The 20,275-nt window shown below is 39.7% G+C and overlaps 2 protein-coding genes across 5 annotated transcripts; both read left to right on the top strand.

The window, feature by feature from the left end:
• The first annotated feature begins 919 nt into the window (after window positions 1-919).
• On the top strand, window positions 920-11,046 carry LOC100177918 (M-phase inducer phosphatase 1). Of its 4 annotated transcripts, none has more exons than XM_018812144.2 (11): window positions 920-1,255; window positions 1,316-1,423; window positions 1,488-1,618; window positions 6,972-7,111; window positions 7,334-8,032; window positions 8,192-8,482; window positions 8,589-8,818; window positions 8,935-9,082; window positions 9,241-9,374; window positions 9,646-9,871; window positions 10,020-11,046. In XM_018812144.2, the coding sequence occupies exons 1-11, from the start codon at window positions 1,050-1,052 to the stop codon at window positions 10,158-10,160; spliced, it is 2,454 nt and encodes an 817-aa protein (XP_018667689.1). In that variant the 5' UTR covers window positions 920-1,049; the 3' UTR covers window positions 10,161-11,046. The 4 variants fall into 4 exon arrangements, with proteins under 4 accessions (XP_018667689.1, XP_002128266.1, XP_002128290.1 ...); XM_002128230.3 differs by having other exon boundaries at window positions 6,969-7,111; XM_002128254.4 differs by lacking the exons at window positions 920-1,255; window positions 1,316-1,423; window positions 1,488-1,618 and adding an exon at window positions 3,476-6,496 and having other exon boundaries at window positions 6,969-7,111; window positions 10,020-10,385.
• An 815-nt stretch (window positions 11,047-11,861) lies between these two features.
• LOC100182662 (spore coat protein A-like) lies at window positions 11,862-18,741 on the top strand. Its single transcript, XM_002128457.5, has 13 exons — window positions 11,862-12,200; window positions 12,698-12,882; window positions 13,196-13,300; window positions 13,652-13,783; window positions 14,055-14,251; window positions 14,602-14,742; window positions 15,129-15,333; window positions 15,740-15,990; window positions 16,188-16,284; window positions 16,671-16,785; window positions 17,172-17,320; window positions 17,705-17,810; window positions 18,052-18,741. Exons 1-13 carry the CDS (start codon window positions 12,107-12,109, stop codon window positions 18,165-18,167), a joined length of 1,893 nt encoding a protein of 630 aa, XP_002128493.2. The 5' UTR covers window positions 11,862-12,106; the 3' UTR covers window positions 18,168-18,741.
• Window positions 18,742-20,275: the final 1,534 nt, after the last annotated feature.

The following is a 20,275-nucleotide window of genomic DNA, read 5'->3' as shown; positions in this document are numbered from 1 at the left end:
ACATCTTGCCTGGGATTTCAGTTTGAGCGCGTATTAAGCAGCGAGACAGACTTCGGCTCTTATATATTACTAGACAGAAGCATAAGAGTCAAACAGTATTCACCTATTCAGCTACCTCTAGGTAGTTACTGGTCTACGTAAAACTTTATCATTACTGTACAACAATGTAGTACCGTTCCAGTATACCCAGAGCAGCGCATTGCAGACCACATACTACGCATTGTTATTGTTTACTTTGTGCCGATAAGCCGTATCCAATGTATATAGGACAAGTGGCCAGTATCGACAGGCGGATGTATTCACATCTAAAGCACATAACTGTAGCGTGAGGCTACCACGTTATATAGCGACTATAGCGTATTGGTAACTGAAAGAAATTGCGTATGTATAGTAGTTTGTAGTGCGTTAAAACTAAAGTGGAATGCTCCTCGAGCACTGAGAGAAAGAGACTATGCTATTACATGGTTGTTTAACTGACGATACTAGACGGTTCATTGCACAATAACTAGAATCTAAGAGTCGTATACTAGTTAGCTGGCTATAGTATTATTGGGGTTTTGGATATGTCATTTTATTGTGTTGATTAAGAGAGTACCATGCAGCATACATACATACGTTGTATTGTGTATTATATTGAGTGAGTAGTATTAGAATGTCGGGTATATACTCAAAAGGCCTCCTATACCTCGAGCGTAACATATGGTGTGGCCATTGGAGCTTATTGCAACAGTTGTTCTGCGACGCAAGCGTTATAAAGTTGGATTATGACTTAGTAAAGACCGCAATAACATAGTGGTCGTATTGCCGATGGAATTGGGTCATATCGGCGATGTAACTTATGGGCGTTTGTCATAAGCCGATATCTCGTGGATTAGCAGAGTATCTTCGCCGATCGAGTAAGCAAACTGTTTTCTTTTGCAGAATTTCAGGTTATTTGACATCCGAAGTAGCTAATTGCGTTTTAGACATACGGTATCTTGAGAGCTTACTCTGTTGTAAGCTAGCGGGTGTTATACACTTGTGGTCAATCTTCAGCACCTGTCTTTAATATGACGGACTCCGGGTTTTCGTCCGCGGCTTCCAACCGCTCTTCCTCGTCTATTATACGCCCGGCCATCCTTAACTCATTTGATGGTTCAAACCCAAAGAACAACTTATCAGAGACCGGGCAATCTATTTCAGGCGGCCGGTACAGCGGCCTTCCAAAGCCGGCGTGCTTACAAAATTCCACTGGGCGACCAGTAATACCAAACAGGTACTTTAACCCACGCTTCCCTTAAACTTAAAACATATATGATCATGATATTTTATTCAGATTATTGTACGGCCGCAACCATGGTGGCTACTCGCCTGGCCTCTACTCGCCAAAAGAAATGTCACCTATGTCCAGCTTGGCATTCGACTTCAGAGACCTAAACACAAGGTACAGTATACAACCCAGGTCTAACCCGTCACCCCGAAACTTACTAACAGTCGAAATTGCGCAGTCAAGAGGCCTCAGACACTCCACGAAAACGGTTATCTTTATCGAGCCTCTCCAACACGGATTCGCCCCAGGTGGGACCCGGTACTTTATCTTTCGCCTCAAGCTTCAACTCCCCATCTCAAGTCGATGACGGTAAAAAATTTTTTTTGTTAAACTCTTATATATAACTGTTTTAACATATGCTATGATAAACGTTATACTTTTATTGATTTTAAAGGACAATCTAGAAAACTTCAAAAGTGTTTCAGCTTTTACAATTTAGGTGCAAATAGTTAAACTAGACTTGAATTTTACCAGAATAAGGCCATGAGGCATAGTTGATATTTGAAAGGATTGTTGTGACACGCATAACGCCCGTAGCATTCTTGTGATCTTTGCATAACAGCCGCTAATAACATATGGCAGTTGCAGCAGATTTGTTTTGCTTCGTGGGTTGCAGCAGCTTGGCGTAACAATAGACGTAATAACCAGGTGTGCTCTGTTAGTTGCTTAATCGCTCAAAACCATTGTCCCTCGGCTCCCATGCGCAGTGTCCAGCAATGTCGACATTTTGTAATTAGCGGTCATCTTTTAGGATAATTTAATCAGAATTAACGCCTGTACGAAGCAATTCCTATTTATTTGTTGCATAATTGGCGAACTCACGCTCCGCTGCATTAAGTAAGGTTAATGTGAACAAACGTGTTGGAATTTGCTCACCACCGTAATACTTAACGCCTGGGTGGTCACTACTGTTATTGTTCTAAGCATATTAGCGTTAAGAACGCGAGGTTACAGTGTTCAAGCCATATAATCGCATTTCCCATGCGCGGTCTGCTGCCAGATCGGTTTTGGTCGATTTTCAGTTTGTAAATCCCGCGAAATCACCCAGTGTTTCCAAATGCTGATTTACTTCTCAAGTTGTGCCTTTAGCGGCGGCCCATCTGCCATAAAACGAGCTGGCAACACTGACATGCCTTCGACAGCTGCGGGCGCCAGCAATATGAGAACAGTTGTGTCGCCCGGCCAAGGGTTAATGGAAAGCAGTTGTAGCATATGGTACAGTATTGGTCGCCATTCAGATTGACCCAAACCGATCTGTGTGTTTTAAAATCCACGTCGAAATCCCAATTTGTTTATTGCACACGTAAACAACGACGTGTCAGAACACGGTTACCGCCAATACGCCGTGTATTAGAAACCCGAGCAATTGTTGAATCACTAGGATCCTCTAATTGCTGTCTCTCGGCACCGCGGACGCCTAGATTCGTGTTTGTATTTGTTTTTCATGGTTTGCTGCGTGCTCCAGAACCGAGCTCCGTGCTATTGTGACGTAACAACGCCCGTTGTGACGCGAACTACGTCATCATCTCAATAGCCAGGGTAATACAAATCTACAGAGACCTAATAGAAATGCCAATCCCCGTTTTCAGCTGTTTGCAAAATTTGTGCTGGGACGGAAACGCACCAGCTTACAATCGGTTTGACCTTGCAAGAGACAACGAAGCTTACTAACGAACAATTAATTGCGTTTTAATCAACTTAATCCATCATCATTTCGTTTCAAACTCGAGCGGCTCATTTTAAACGTTCGAAAAGCGACATACAAAACGGTTTTATCCAAAATGACGCCTCGCGGGCGGTATAGTCAGACAAATCACAACTAACATTTAACCTTTAGTTTAAAAGAGTAAAATCAGCAACAATTTTGGTTCAGGTCGACTCGACCTAAATCAGCTAAACCGATCGCCAACCGGCACAGATCAGACACTCGTATAGATCACATTTACCAACAAGACCCAGATTATAAACTTAATTATACAGCCAACTTAACTGTGGAAATCCGTGCATGTAAAGCGTCAAGTGCGTTTGTTACTTTCCCTTCCCACCGTTTATAATCTGATTATTTCATTGTTTCGTAAAATGTAAGTTGTCCAGGTCCGTTTCCAGTCTTTTCCCACACCCTTATATTTGTATAGCGCATGTGAAAGTGCAGGTTTGAGAGCCTTATGTTATAGAGCAAATCTGCTAAAATCCACTCTCCATGTGTTATTACAGGCATTGCCAAGAAAGCAGTTTAATATTGGACAACGCTATCTTGCCTAGAGCTCGCCTGGGCATGTTAGCGTTGTATGACGTAACGACTAAAATGACGTCACAAAAGTTATAACAAATGATATCTTTAAACACAGGATCTCGCCTCGATCTCATAAATCATAGCGGTTCGATTTTTTTTTTCCTTTTTTATCATATGGTATCAGCGCTACAGTTTGTGTTTGGGATTACAGACGTTGCTATTGACCAGATTAAACGGCCATCTAATTAAACGTACAGATTAATTCCCCATTTTCATTAACTCCGGTGGAGCGAAACGAGTCAACTTTCCGTTAATTCCCCGTTAAAGCCGGATTTGTTGAACAAAGTTTACATCTGCTATTCAATACGTAGGCAGTCCGGATCGTTAATTTAATGAAAGGAGCGACCGGGTTTCGTTCGCCACAAATAGCACTTACGCCTACTCAGATACCTCAACGAAATTCCACCCGAATTCCGCCGAAGCTTTTGTATTTCGCGCCGATCTCTCTCGGGTCTCATCGCGACCGGTAGTTGGCCTACGCTTGTGACGTCACAAAGGCGGTTTTCGCGCTCGAAGTTTGAAAGTTTCATTCATAAATCGGCCTCGATCGCCGTGCGCTTCCGCGGCGCGTGAAAATCAGCGAGTGTTGGTTTACACACACAATGGGACACCGGAAGCAAAACCATGCATCCCGCCGTCAAATTAACTTCAATACGAACTTCACCGCTACCAAGAACTTTAGCATTAACCCTAAACCACATTTAACGGTCTTTGTATTTAACGAATCAGTAGTGTCTACCTTAGTGTGTACCTGCGTTAAACAATGGAGGGTAACTGCTCAACGTCGGCGCGTAATTCAAACCACCCGTAAGCGACTCATGGTTTAAGCTCGCCCGCACTTTTCGTGGTATGGCTTGAGTAATATTTAAGCTATTTTCAATTCAATGCAAACAATCTGCTTGGCGAGCCACCATCGCCCAGCAGGGATCTTTTGGCCGTATATATGACCTTATTGTAATCTCACTCTCGCTGTCACCCCAATAGTCGTCCACAACGAAGCCGTAAATCAAGTCACTACACACATCGCTGATTGTATTGTGTTAATTAAGCCCATCACCACAGCGCCTTTTCGGTTGTTCGATTGGAAATAGTTAACTCTGTACGGCCCGTCGCCTTTTACAACCCTTTATGGTACCTTAGTGTCCGACTGCCATCTCGACGACCTAGAAACAGAGATAGCGCCCTTTATCCTTTACGTTAAGTGTGCTTTTCCACCTCGTACACTGGCGGGCAGCTTTGAAGCGCTGGCTGTTTACTTGTGCGTTATTAATTCAGGAAACCGACTTAATGGCCCTTTTATCGCAGTGAACAGGTCGATCAACATCCCCGAACTCGATTGCAAAACCCACGTTTATCTTTACGGGCATGTTTTCCATTACTAACCATTGTAGTAACAAAACACGTCATAACCGGAGCATATCCCTATGGAAACGCCGTTTGCTTTTCAAAGACCCGTACCCAGCCTGCCATGACTTGTAGCGTCCCCCGACCAACCGTCCAGCGGTTTAAATTTGCCTCGCCTTTCCTGTTACCTTCGCCCGACCAATGAGCGCTCGCCTCGGGTAAACAACTGCCTACGCTCGCCGCAGCATATGAAGCGTGACGGTCGTGTCATCGTTTGGGCCCAAAATACCGAGTCGAATTCTCAGTTCATTTCGAGCGTGCGAATCAAGCCTTCTTTTGAAACCATTCGTGAAATTGCAGGTATAATTTCCGGCGTACTACCGCAAACCACTAGCCCAGTTTCAAACCACAAATAATTCCTGCTTATAATCATGTATATGTTGTAAACTATTACGTGCTCGGTGAACTATCTCTTTATGGTTCACAACACTTAGCGACGCCGGACGATCAAAACAGATCGGCGGCGATTTAGAGGCGCTTGCAGGGCGACCTTATAAACTCGTCGCACCATTAATTATGCAATAAATCAGCGGCACGAACATGCGTTATGAGTTAAAACTTTTCCGGCCGCGCATTAGAACGCTGAGAGCATTGGTACAGAGTGTATTCTCTCCAGCGCTTCGTGGAAGCAGAACAGAGTGGTGTACCGTAATGAGTCTACCGGTGCGCTTGCCGTTAATTAGGTCTGCTACCTGCTTCTACCTTTGCGCGTAGCCGAGCCGGCAATTACCCGACGTGCGAAAGCGGATGGATTTTGTGAGATCTCAGCTGGTAGCGGCGGACCTGACACGCGCTCAGGTGGCTGTGTATGACACAATGCCGTCATTACTGGCCTTTTTCTCGACGCTCGCATTGACCATGCAGACAGTGACAGCAGCGATCAGTCTGTTCGTTGCAAGCGCAGTGCATGAACCAAACAGTCGGTCGACCAGTTTGCAATTGCATCTTATCCATGTACAAACGGGTATATACATTAGCATGGTCGAGTTTCATCTTGTTCGTGAATTTCAGTGTCTTTGAATCGAGGTCGAATATAATATAGTCCAGGTCGCACCGTAGGTAGGCAATTTCCTTCTAGTCGCCGAGGTTTTGTCATCGTTACTACCTGTGGTCGTTCACAGCGGGCTTGGCCTACCTTCGCTTTGTATTTTATTAGTTCTCTTAATTAAACAAGCACCGTATGTAGACGGAAAGTAGCTCTATAACTTATGCGAACTCCGTGAAACCGATTCAGTTAGCATTTGCAAGAAGGGGGTAGGAGGTAGGACAGAACGCACGGTTGCGAGATAGGGGATAGAAATAGAACGCATAGGACGGGTCATAAGGTAGCATGTATCTGACCCATGAATCTGACCATCATGTCTTCGATACCCAGGTCCTTAGGGTTAGGGTTAGGTTAGGTCATCTAGATACAACAGGAGTCTTATATTACATGATGGAGCGGTATATGATACAACAGCTGCCGGCCCGGTTTGCCAAGCTATCTTTTGGTAAGTATGGGCGATCAAACCCTCACCGCTCTTTAAACAGACCAGCATTTACAAAACACAGATTTAAAAAGACCTAGACGAGTTTACCGACGAGCAGCCGCCAGCAAGCAAATGTTCAGACCTTTTTACAACAAGTCGTGCCATATGTTCAGGCCAGTATCACCCCATCTAGTCAGCGTAGCAGAAAACACTGTAGAAGTTATGTCAGAGTCAGAGACTCCTATTAAGACAGGTTTAATTACTTTTATCCATTTTCCTAATTTTTTAGTCAATACCTAAATCTCTGGTCCTTCAAGAAGGACCAACATAAAAGATAATGTTTTAGTTTTGTGCTATAACTTTTAAGTTACAATAAAACGGTATACCATACTTCATAAACTCAACAAAAATATAACTCCGCATTAATAGTTAAACTGTTTACGTTGGTAATGCAATGTACCAGTTGAACTAAATGTTTTAATTTTGGCCACAGAAGGCTGCTTTACCGAGCCCTCCACCCCTGCCGAGCAAAGTGGTGTCGATTCCCACTACGGTGTCCTACAAGAGAGAAAAGAGAACTGCTCCTCATTCCAGGATGGCAAGTCTTCTTTCAGGAGGTTCAAGTCTGTGCCTAACGTAAGTAACACACACAATAATCCACACTCGTTAAGTAGTGCATGCACACGTGGTAACTCGTAAGCTGGCACGAGGTGTATGAAACAGAACACACGTGTTGCGACCGGACTTCCCTGGCTCGCAAGGATTTAGCAAGTTACATTTTAGTACTCCCGAAGGACCATAACTCCATATTAAATATAAGTACTACTTTTTATTCTAATATTTATATTTTCGCTTTAGGCTCGATTTAGACTCTATGGAACGGAAAACAGCGCAGGCAAAGAGAATAACTTGGGTTTATCCAAGCGAAACTTTTCAAAACGTCTCCAAGCTGTTGAAGTAACAAGCCCTCTCGCCCTTCCCACCTCGCCAACGTTCAGCCCTGCTACTCCGTTGCGCCGCCACGCGTCCATGGTGACGTCACCAATGCTGACGTCATCACCCATGGCAACCAACTTCGCGTCCAGCTCGACCTCGGCTTTCAGCGCCGTCGACCATAAGCAGTTACACAAGGAAGCAGAACAACGACTGCGCGACTCCACCGGCTCTTCTGCTGGCGGATCGACCCCGGAGAAAAGCGCTGTCCCCGGCAGCATCGCGGCTCTTACTTCCCGCGGGAGCCGAGCTTTGCGTCCGGCCTCTGCTATCCCGTTCGGCCGAGCTAAGTCATCGCCCTGCTGTTCTACTAACATCTCTCCGATCCCAATCCGAGCCAACAAGCGATCTCTGGATGCGACAAGCTGCTCCATTGCTGCTTCTTCCAAGAGAGCAAAATGCAGCGGCTCCTCTTTCACGGAAGCTCGATCTTCATCCCGAAGACGGATGGCATTTTCATCAATGCAACGCAAAACGAAATCTGCCGAAGCGGCGTTTATGCATTCCTCTCCAATCGCTTCAATAAAGCAGGGATTCCGACCTATATCCGCCCCCGCACAAATGGTAAGCTGAAATACCCAAAGTCTTATAGTATTTCAAACACTATCCTGTGTCAGTGAGAAATTAATGCATTTTTAAGTCTTGCGAAATAAACGTGTATTGTTCTAAGTTTCACTTTACAATGGACGTACCTATTTCTAACATTGTTTTTTCCTTCTACAGCTCGCATTTGAGGACGACTCCCCTCTTACCCACTCGCGCCTATGCAGCACCAACGACTCAGACTCCGAAGATGACGTCATGATGATGTCATCAGAGTATGACCGCAGTGACGCCGATGAGAAACTGCTGGAAGAAATGCTGAGCGAGAACGTGCGAGTTCAGAAGATCGGCGGTAACTTAGAAGTCGAATCGCCGCAAGCACCCTCAGGAATCGCCGGGCTTATCACCGCTCCATTATTGTTGTCAAGCAAGCCAGATACTTCAATGAACAACTCTATAGTCACACGCCTTGTAAGTGTTATTTCCTGATACATTTTTTTGTATTTTTTAAGATTTTTTTTTTACATTTTCAAATTTTAATATTTTTCCCATTTTTAACATTTGTTTCCGATTTCAGCCGAAACCGCGCGAACTTTTCCGATCTCCGTCTGCTCCTCCAGTCGTCCCATCCAGAAGAGCACTCCATGCTCTCAAACGCTCCCAGGAGCGAATCGACGAGTCCTCCACCCCTTCTGCCATCCGGAGACCCACCAGCACAGGAGCAGATGACTCAATGTCTGCTCTTCTTGGATCATCTAACTCCCCATCCACGAAATCCATTGACGAACATAATGTCTCATTAAACAGGTAAACAAAACAACTAAATATTGAACCATCTAGTTTTTACTGTACAGTTTAAACAACATTTGCCATTTTTATTACTAAATAAAATTAAGTTTTAACATATTATTCTTCATTTTTAGATCCCGCTCCGCCAATGAGCTCGACATCATGCGCGCTGTCGATTTGGGCTGCACTGACCCTAACCTCGTAGGAGATTTCAGCCGAGTATGCACTCTATCCACTGTGTCTGGAAAGCAGCAAGACCTTAAATACATCACTCCAAAAACGGTAAATATTAAATTATTAGCTTACATTAAAACGAAAGTAGCCAAATCTGCAGCATAAATTTTATAATAGAACCGTAAAATCTTGATAAAACAGCCCAATAAATTAAAATGTTTCCAATTAATGACCATTCACTGACGTCATCATTTGTTACGTCACAGCTTATCGATTTGGTGAACAACAAGTATGACGTTGGTCGTTTCGAAGTGATTGACTGTAGATATCCATACGAATATGAAGGAGGTCATGTGCTTGGTGCCAACAGTATATGGGAAGAGGAACAACTTTACAAAAGGTGAGTATAAATTATAACTTATATGTGGTGCTTTAGGTGTTCAGATAAAAGGATCACTTAAATAATATGACTGTTTTTCATAACGGGCTTCTGTGTTATTAGAACAAAATACATAAAACCAGCCAAACTCGTAATTAAAAAATCCCTTATTATTTAAAAGCAAACGGCAACCTTAATAAACAAAAACAAGTTTCAATTTAACATATACATCTAAATACAACGAATAACACCCCCATTTTAGAACCTATTTTAACGCTCACCGTTTCCTCAGATATTTCAGCACTTCAAACCCTATGTGGGCGGACAACAACGATGATAAATACAAACCACCAGTCCTTATTTTCTACTGCGAGTTCAGCTCTGAACGTGGCCCACGTATGGCACGAGCCCTCCGTAGCAAAGACAGGGAGCTTAACCGTTATCCTCACCTACATTACCCCGAGGTGTATGTGCTTAAAGACGGCTACAAGAATTTCTTCAGCACCAAAGGAACTAAGGTAAGAAAATATATATATATTCCATTCAGTTACAATAAAAAAACTGACATTGTATGATACGATGTTCATCTAAAACGAGAAAACAATAGAGTATTTTAAACTGGTTCAATTTGTTTCATCTCATATTAACTTTATTTTTTCATCGCAGCAATATTGCGACCCACCCACCTACCGACCAATGACACACGAGGATTACACACGTGAGCTACGAATGTGCCGAATCAAGAGCAAGACATGGGCTGGCGAAAAGACCAAGTGTAGTTTATACAACCGACTCAAACGTCTATGAGGACGTCATCGATTATTCCAATGACGTAATTCAACTATGACGTCATTCAACTATGACGTAGAAGCATTGCCCCACAACCGAAGGCTGTGCTCAAAATCCGGAAAAGTCACCCCAAGAATGCCGCAACGGCGTGGTGACATCAGTATGACGTGGTGCTACGTCATCATCGCTACGGAAACAAAACAAAGCAGAGACAAGTGAAACGTTAACCAATGAACGGAACAATGTTCGTGGTCAAACGACCCACAAGCAGCAGCAACTGCGTATCTAAGCAATTTTATCTTTTCCGTTGTGTTTTATTCCTCTATCTTTACCATTCTTCCTTTGTACCTACTCTCACACACGCATATACGAACACTGACGCATCGCCCGCTTATTCAAGGAGATTCCGCGAGCTTTCCTGTTCATGCCGTCCACCCACCGTACCTCGTTCTATTTATTCGCGTGTGTGCAGGCCACACTTGGAGCCCGGCTCTTCGCCGCGACCTCCGCCGCATGTTGTACATATTTTTCCCGCGGCGTGTCGCATTTTTGCCCATCCCAACTATTTCGTTACCAGTTCAATAAACATACACCGAAACATTATGGGATTTTCTTAGACCTTGTGACGTCACAGTTCTGTCGCGCACTCTCATTCTCACGGGTGAGACGCTCAATACACTTCGATTAATAGACAAATAATTGGCGTCGCACGCGGACGTCTGAGACTTCACTGCAGGCGCCAGTCACATAGCACGGGTCAAAGATTACTGATTTTATGGCTTAATACGTGGGAATCACTGTGAACGTGTGAAAATAACGTAATCGCGTCATTACCGCATAACAGAACGTCGTATACTCGCCTTACAAGGAACATAACTCGCAAATAAACAGTCTGAATACACAGCGCACTGATCTTTCTCACATTTTCCCTTTTCTGATTTTTATTACTATAGACCATTGACGTTTTGCAAACCTCGGCTGTATGTTGGTATATAGATTCCTTTCGAGATTTCATATTTTGTAAACTTTTGTAATTTTCTAATTTATAAAAATTCCCGAAAACCGCGACTCGGTATTGTGACGTGCTTCTATGACGTCACATACCAATCGCGCACCGTTGAGAGTTAATTTAAAACGACTTCTTTGTGTTTTAATAAAAGAAAGTTTAAACAAACAATGTTGGTTTATGAGACCATATTAAATATTACATACTTTCTTGCTTGCAGTGAGAAATATAGGTGTATGTATAGGTCATGAAGTATAGTAGGGTGGAGGTAGATGGGATAAGAATATTTAAAGAATTATAAAGCCCCATTCCCACAACCCTCATATACCCTTGTTTATTCAATAAAACACGATCAAGATATTCTGATATTATGTGTTAAAGGTGTCCCATCTCCCCCACCCTGCTATATATAAAAGCAAAAAACAATCACCCGCAAAGTTACATAAATTTGGTAACTCGTAAACAGCATAGTCAGTGTGTAACAAGACCTCAAGTTTTTAGAACTGCCCTTGGCCCGACGTCAAGGATAAATTTGTCATAAGTAACTTTTATGGTTTGTCGATTGTATTTTAAATGAGAATGGTTTGCTCAACACTGTAGAGTTTGCAATATAAAACCATCTAACCTATGGACTTGCATGTATCCCTTTGAAATTTAAAGTAATTAATTACATAAGTTAAGAGCACAATACACCCGTGGTAACTCAAGGTATACGCGCCGCAAATATACTTGCGTACGTGATCTTAACCTTACTCCTAACTTTTACTAAGCGTAGGAACGGCACCAGCTGTTGAAATGATTACGTAAACGGTATATTCTAAGATGAACCTCAATTAAAATCGCCGTATGTACTAGTTTTTTTTCCTACATATTATTCAGTGTAGCTCAAATTATTAGGGTTTACTTAAAAGATTATATTCAACCGTGTATTATTTAATGTTACGAAAGGTGTATCAGAATGTTGAAAAATACGGTGATTTTAGTATATGTGTGCCTTGAATTTACTCTCTCGCAAGAATGCAGCCATACTTCACCTTGCACCCCATTGAAAGGTACTCAACAACTAAAGGTCTAAATATGAGCTGGAACCAATCAGAATACGGTTCCAGAAGTTAGATAAATTAAATTTGCCGTAACGCTGTCCCGGTGGATGGGAGCCATTTTAAATCCAGATTGCAAAAATAACTGATTATATTTGTGTATTAAATTTGTGTATTAAATTTTGAGCCTGTGATTTTGAATGTAGGCTGATGTCTTCGTTAATTATACAGTAGGTTGGGGAAAGATGGGACGCTTTTTTTTTCTTTTTTCGTCCCTTTGGTAGAAAACGAAGAACATTTAATAAATTGTACTACCGTATTCTCACAACTACTATAGACCGTTGTTAATTGTTTAAAACATGATCAAGGTATTTGGATATTAGGTGCTAAAGATGTCTCATCTTCCTCCACCCTACTATACTAAAGATTACATCTGGGTTATTTTATTTGTAATCACACCTGAATTTTAACCCATATAAAGCTCTGTGATACGTCATTGATTATTTCAGGGGGTCTTGCATTTAAAAATCCCAGCCAAATCCACACCTGGGTTCAAAATCTACACGTCAGAATTGACGTAGACGTCCATGACGTCACTGTTGATTGGCTGACAGTAAAAAGACGTCTGTTTAACGGGGAATTTACCGCGCCGACAATTTGGATTCGAGCTGGGGAAAGAATTATTGTTACTCTGGTATTATTAGCAATGCGTTTACATTACATATACGAATAAAGTTGTTTATTACTTAATCTGTAACACGAATGCTTTTTTTATTAGTACCGTATTTTATAAATACAAAGTGAAAAAATTTTAGTATCATAAAGTCTGTTTGTCATTTGGCATTACCTGATGTTCTAATTTTGGCATTACCTGTTTGTTCTAATTAATTGTCGAATTGATTAGCCATAAGCTGCCTGTACGAAGTCGCGATATAGCAACTGCATCGTATGCAATATGGCACGAATGTATTATGCAAGTACATTTTCATGTGCCAACATTTTTTCAGGCCAATAACCTTAAGGAACCAAACCCACCTAAACCAGAAGCGAACAAATTCGGATTTCCAAACACCACAAACCTACATACGCATGGACTGCATATTAGCAGCCAGGTATGCTTTGTAATACTTACGTATGGAACAATCTACTACAGCATAAAAAAGAAAACAATTTGTGTTTTTCAAGTACTGAGAGACCTAAGAATTGACAGAAATATTTTAATGTTAAGAAAGCTTGAATGAAAAGAAATAAAAATTTTAAAACACATCATGTCATTTCATTTGTTTTAGAATCTTTTTAAATGAAACTAGCTTTTACCTGTTAGATTTAGTAGTTTAAACATTATTCGATAATGTACAATGTGGGTGTAACCATGTAACTTTATTTTAACAATTCCACCCTTAGATTGTGGTAAAAAATTATAAAAAAAATGACGCGCATTTTTTTAATAACTTTCTGTACAGTCTCCAAGAGACAACCCTACAATTGTAGTTGAACCTGGACAGCAATATGACTATATATACCATGTACACCCTGATCAACAAGCTGGAACTTTTTGGTACCATCCTCATTACCATGGCAGTGTGTTCTTTCAGGTTGGCTAATATTGCAATGGGTCTGTTTTAGTACAAATCTTGTCTCTAGCTTAACAAATGTTCCTTATGTGTGGTGTAAATAATCAGTGATAAATTACAAAAAAAATCCAGCTAAGAACATTTTGACTACTCACAAAGTTACATCTGTGGTAATTCTTAAGCAGGCACAAGGTGTATGGAAAAGAACACTTGTGTTATACCTTATATCGCAGCGAGACAAAGATAAATAAAATTCATCTATTGATTCTATACCATCAAATTTTATAAACAGGTACTCAGTGGTTTGAAAGGTGCTCTCATTGTAGAAGATAATCCTTTCCTCCTTCTACCAAGTCTGGAAGCCGTATCCTGTCCTTTAAATTGTGAACATGATCTTCAGATGGTGTTCTCACTCTTTCAGTATTCTTCACAAGATAGTGGAGACTTCAGCAAAGCACAAAGAGATATTGGTGACTATGAAGGGTTTAGGCAAGTCCTGTTGTCTTAGTTTAAACATACAAACAACACAATACAATTAAATTTACAATGGTAGCTTTTTATGCAACTCATAAGTGGGCATTTAAAATTGCAATAATGACTGTATTATTCTGAAATAACTTGCTTTTCGGAGAATGTAACTAAGTTATCCTCGCATGACGAGAAAACAACAGTCGTTTATGGCACGGATGTTCAGTTTCTAACATCTATTCATGAATAGAAATTTACCAGCACATAAGTCAATTTCTTGGTGAATTTCTATTAAAACCAAAAATATTTCTGAACCAATTTTTGTAAAGTTCTATAAAAATTAATTTTATCACTGATTTAAACTCCAATAGATTAAACACAGCGTTGGACAATTCTGATCAAACTTTAGAAGAATGGTTGGAAGATCCAGCAAACAACATTAGGTATATGTTGGTCAATGGGTTGCTCAATCCAGTGTTACAGATACATCCAGGTCAAATGAAACGATTCAGGTAACATACTGTAATGTTACTAATGCAATAGGTGTGTGTAGTAATAATACATGTTACATACCATTAACTAAGTTATGCGAAGTTATTTAATATTTAAATTCATTTTATTTAAATCCATTTCGTATTTTAATTCAGAATATTTAATTTATTTGGTGACTGGTGTATTATACTTTTATTATACTTATATCTGTATATGATAGATTATGTTTTTTTAAGCGGTAAAAGGTTTTATCAAGACTGAAAAATTAAAAGCAAAAACGATAAAAAGGTTTGTCACGACTGAAGAAGTCAAAAAACATTTTAACATGTTACATCCAGAATAGAGTGATTTTAACTTTTTTTATTTTTATACTAGTCCTACTAACCTCCTATTTTTTCCCCACCAGGCTCATAAACGCAGGCGAATACAACACCCTTGCAATAGAAGTGGTGAACACTATACCAGGTGAACCATCTTGCTCTGTAAAGGAAATTGCAATTGACAGCATCTATCTTGATGTACCAAGGGAACCAAGATTAGGACGTACTTACCTACCTCCTGGTGGAAGGGCTGACTGGCTTGTTGTTTGTAATGAAGTAGGAACGTATGAGGTAAGCTTGCATGGTTTATTACCTGTAACATGGTTTATCCTCGCAGGCGCGGAAACCACAGTTGTTATAACTTATACCACTGGTGGTTTTCTATTGCCAACCTATACCTATGAGTTACCACATATGTTACTTTATGGGTGACCATTCTTTCTGTATGGCCAACAATTGAGACGACCTATTAATGACCCCTGAAATTGGGCAATTTTTGTTATGTGTCTGGCCCAAAGACCCATAAGCCATAATCATCAATGGTAGCAATGATAAGCTTTGAATCCATTACCTCTGGGTTAATGACAGGCGCGCTAACCACTATGCCATGGCACCAGACAACTGTTATTGATTTTTTGTTAATTGCTATAGTACTTCATTTAATTAGGTAAATATAATTAATTTTTCATAATACCAGATGCGGTCAACATTCTATGATGAAGACAAAGCATCAATGGGGGAGACCCACTACTTTACTGGACCCATCATGACAATTAAGGTGTCTGGATTCCCAAGGAATTCTGACTTCCCACATATTCTCCCACCAAAACCTAGTTTCCTTCAAGACTTGCGCGATGTGCCATCTGAGGATATTAAAGGTCGTTTTCAATTAGAAATGAATTCTCAATTCAGAACTGGGAGGGAGTTATTTGCAGGAGCATATTACAGGTATCCTTGCTGTTATATCTCTTTGCAAATTTTATTGCAATAACAGAGATGCATGGCCCTAATTTATATTACTTCAAGAAGATGCAGCTTGGCAAATGAAACATCTCAAATACACTGTGCTTTTTATACCAGATGAGCTGTTAATGATTATTTATGTTATGCCTGGTACCAGAGTATTACAAAACTTCTACTTACAGATACAAAACAGAAGTAGATACAGTCCAGGAATGGTACATCACCAACACTGAGACCACCGTGTCTCATCCACTTCATATTCATGTTAATTCATTTCAAGTTAGTGTTGTTCATGTTGTCTTGCATAGAACCCCATATATTTCCTTGTAATGTTATTTCTATTGTTCAGGTACAAGTTATTTTGCATGAAATCCTTACTTTTTCTTTTATTGATACACAGTATTTCATCTCCCTTAAAAAATAGTCACCCACAAAGTAACATACTTGGTAACTCATAAACTGGCACGAGGTGTATGAAACAAAACACCTGTGTTAAAGGGCTGTCATTTTCTGACCACCCAATATAAAATACGAAGTTACAAGTGTGAGGTGCAACAGTAGGGCACGCCATAAGATCTGTGATATTATTTGAGTTGTCCCAATAGACAACATGTTGCTTTAACCTTTATAGGGTGTGAATGATAAATATTATATGCTGCATGCAGATTATCAGCTATAACCAATACACTGGACCATACAGTGCTGGTAAGGATGGTGCTTGGCGTTTGTATGACCAAGCAACTGGGGACACTTGTAATTATCAATTTTCTGGATATGATCGTAAGTCTGTTGGTGCAGTATCTGTATTTGTATAGTTTGTATAGGATTTTGAACTTGTTGTAATTTCAATGTATATAGTTTAGCTCCCGGTATCAATATAGTGGAACCAGCATTTATCTGTATCCTGACCAATGATAAAATTTAAAGTGAAATCACATCTGCTTTTAAATTCTTGTGCTATTGCCTAATTGGTATAGAAACTAATAAGGCCTAACATGCAGTAAAAAGAATTTGTTTTGAACTATTATGAACTATAGTCAATAATAAATCTACCATTTGCAAAAACTAAACCAATAATTAAGAAACCAATATATATAGTTTTAGATCAGGTACTTATGCTAAATACGGGTCATTATTGAACTAAGGTAAAAAAAATAAAATTTTAGCTGATGCTGAAATTGAAGAACCTTCTGATCCACTTAAGTACTTGGGACATGAACATCGACAAGATCTGACACAGGAAGGAACCATTGCTTATGTGGAACCTGGTGAATGGAGGGACACTTTCACTGTACCACCTATGAGTAATGTAACTGTGAGTAAACAATCAATACGATGATAGTTTGTCGATTTTTTAAGGGTAATATATACTTAAGATTAAGGAGAACATGAATTTTTATGTTTTGGAGTACATGCATGACAATATATGCAACTCATAAAGGACCACTGGGTTAGTAGAGGTTCCGCATCAACCACTTTGCCACGAAACCGGACCTAACTAATGTTAAGTATTCTTTATCTTTTTGGTTACGATACCGAAGAATAATTGAATAGTTAAGACAAAAGGACAGGATATATCTAGAAAATGACAGTCGTTAAAACACGCCTACAGTAACACATCATTAAAATAATAACAGTTAAATTAATTTAACAGATAATCAATAATTTTAGGACCCAGTTGAAACTGAACTGTTTTCAGATTCGATTTGTTACTGATACATACGTGGGTCTAGTTGTCGCACATTGTCACATTCTTAACCATGAGGACTGGGGTATGATGCTGGCAGTTGATATAGTAAGGCAAGGTACCATACTTGTTGGTTGTTTCTAAGTAATTTTTAGAATGACTTCAATTTCTTCGAATACAATAACAAATTAATAAAAAATGAAGAGAAAGGAATTAGCAGCAAAACTACACTTTTTAAAAAAACAATACTTAAATTGAGTTGCATGTGACTAAATCACTAAAACAAGTTAAAATGTAAGTGGAAAAAAATGTTCCTATTAAATACAAAATCCATACAATATATGAACCTATTTGTGAAGGTGAAAGCTTGGATGCCAATCTTGCATCTGATGGTGCCTATCCATGGTCTTGTATGGAAAATCCTGAACCTCTGGGTGTGACTGGACTCGCTATGTCTTCAGATATAGAAACATAAGTGGCATTAGATGTGCGTTCTGTTCCTTATAAAAGCATATGTTAGTTGCTTCTTTGCGTTTTACTATCATGGCACATTATAACGTAATTGAATTTTTGTTTATTTTTTTTGAAAACGATAACAATAATATTTTGTAAATTGCTTTGACATGTCCTTTACGTTTTAAAACTGCATTTCTTTCCTTCATTCTCTTTTTAATCGTTACGCGTCGGTTTTATTAAGTGTTGGTTGTTGGGGTGGGAATTAGTTTACTCAATGTATTTTATGGTGGGGAAAATGGGACACCTTTAGCACATAATAATTAAATATTCTCGTGTTTTGAACAGTTAAAACGGTTTATGGGGAGTCGTGAGAATACAGTTTCATAATTCTTTGAATGTTCTTTGTTTATATTAAATGGAACGAGAAAACAGGATGAAAAGATGTCCCATCTTCCCCTACCCAACTGTATAGAAACAACTCATGTTTGAACTTTGCACCGTCTGTTTCAATCAGTCTTGTTTTAATAACGATGGTATTGGCACTTGTGTTACATGTATGAAAATAAATGTTAAAGATGACAGACGTCATGGTGTATGGGCGTGTTATAACTCTTCTTTCCGTAGTGGCGGTCAACGACAGTCGTTATAACACGGGTGTTCTGTTTTCTTAGTGCCAGCTTACAAGTTACCACGTTTGTGTCACTTTAAGAGTGATTATTTTTCCAATCCGTAGTGACGTTGGAATGCCCCTCGTTATAACACGGCTTGCATGTAATGCCAAAGACTGTTGCCCAGGGCATTATAATTTATCTTATCAATATACATATCGACACATTACATAATTTATATGGACCACGTAATACACTACTAAGACGTAAATTTCCCGATGCTGTTTTATCATTATACCAGAAGCGAATTTAGACGCGGAGCTTGCCTCTAGGGGTACGTAGCCTACCCTTAGCAATGCCTAGATAACCACAAGCCATTTGCTCCGAACCTCAAAACAAACACAGATAAACGTTCCCTGGAGCAAAATTAAATTTAGGTCGACAGTTTTACATTAAAAATGTTGCAGGCGAGACTTTATCGTCTTGAGCTTTTGCAGGTTGCATTCTATGGGCTACGCAGTAAACATATACTCTGTTCAAGGCAGTGGTATAAAATGTAATCTCAGTAATTATTGTAAAGAAGGAAACAATTTTGTAATCTTAAAAAAAATCATTTCACATAAAAGGTAATATTTCGTCAGGACTATAAATCAACTAAAATAAAAAACCTTGGTTTATAATTCTTAGCATTGCTTTGCTATAATACACGAATCTTGATCAGCAAGGATTGATCAAACTGTGTAAGTTTGTGATTAATATATAAATATAATGACAAATGCGCCGCCAAATTTGTTTGGCAAGAACCAGTTAGTTATGTAACTGTCTGCAGGGTTCCGTTGCATGAATGTCAAAGGGAAACGTGTTGCTAAAAGCTAAATCAACCTTTCACGGAATAAACGTATCAGTATGGAAATAAATGATAGATTTATTTTTTCTCTTCGGTTCGTTAACGAAGGTTGGAAAAGTTTACAAAAGCGAAAATATGGGTAGGTATAACGGTAGAACGACCAGCGTTATAGCGTGGATAAAAGTGATACAAAATTTATTCGATAAAGACGTGGAAGTTTGAATAGAGTCATAAAACAACTATATAAACTTAGAATTTGTAAATTCTAAATGTATATGCTTTCAATGCGTTTGTAGTAGAACGCTAACAAGATACCTAAAGCGCATATTTGTCTCGCAAATTTAGGATTGTTTGGCATTCAGGTTGAGAGCATTCAGTAGTGTAGGCTATGTTGCAAAGAGGCAATTTCGAGTGTGTATTTAAACTGGACTAGAGGTATTCACGTTGTATTGAGTATTGCATGCTCTATTTTAATACATATTTTCGAATACGGTATATAGGCCTAATCAAGATCAGGTTATTAATTAAAACAGCGAAGACAGGGGAATTAGCAGCAAAATTACAGTATGCACATCTCCTTTTTATAATGGAATTTTCGTCTGGGTAAATGTACACAAACTTAAGCCGATGCTTTAACGATTTAAGCATTTGTATATTGCCATGCTGTTCAAC

Source organism: Ciona intestinalis, chromosome 5, assembly GCF_000224145.3.
Source record: "Ciona intestinalis chromosome 5, KH, whole genome shotgun sequence".
Taxonomy (NCBI): Eukaryota; Metazoa; Chordata; class Ascidiacea; order Phlebobranchia; family Cionidae; genus Ciona; species Ciona intestinalis.
This window is presented reverse-complemented; position numbering and strand designations above follow the sequence as displayed.

Bases quoted from the DNA above. Each gene is read 5' to 3' on its own strand.
- LOC100182662 (XM_002128457.5), top strand. From the start codon at position 12,107: ATGTTGAAAAATACGGTGATTTTAGTATATGTGTGCCTTGAATTTACT. The intron at 13,301-13,651 runs GTATGCTTTGTA...CTTTCTGTACAG, and splicing joins GACTGCATATTAGCAGCCAG to TCTCCAAGAGACAACCCTAC. The intron at 16,285-16,670 runs GTTAGTGTTGTT...TGCTGCATGCAG, and splicing joins TTCATGTTAATTCATTTCAA to ATTATCAGCTATAACCAATA.
- LOC100177918 (XM_002128230.3), top strand. From the start codon at position 1,050: ATGACGGACTCCGGGTTTTCGTCCGCGGCTTCCAACCGCTCTTCCTCG. The intron at 8,819-8,934 runs GTAAACAAAACA...CTTCATTTTTAG, and splicing joins CATAATGTCTCATTAAACAG to ATCCCGCTCCGCCAATGAGC. The intron at 9,083-9,240 runs GTAAATATTAAA...GTTACGTCACAG, and splicing joins AATACATCACTCCAAAAACG to CTTATCGATTTGGTGAACAA.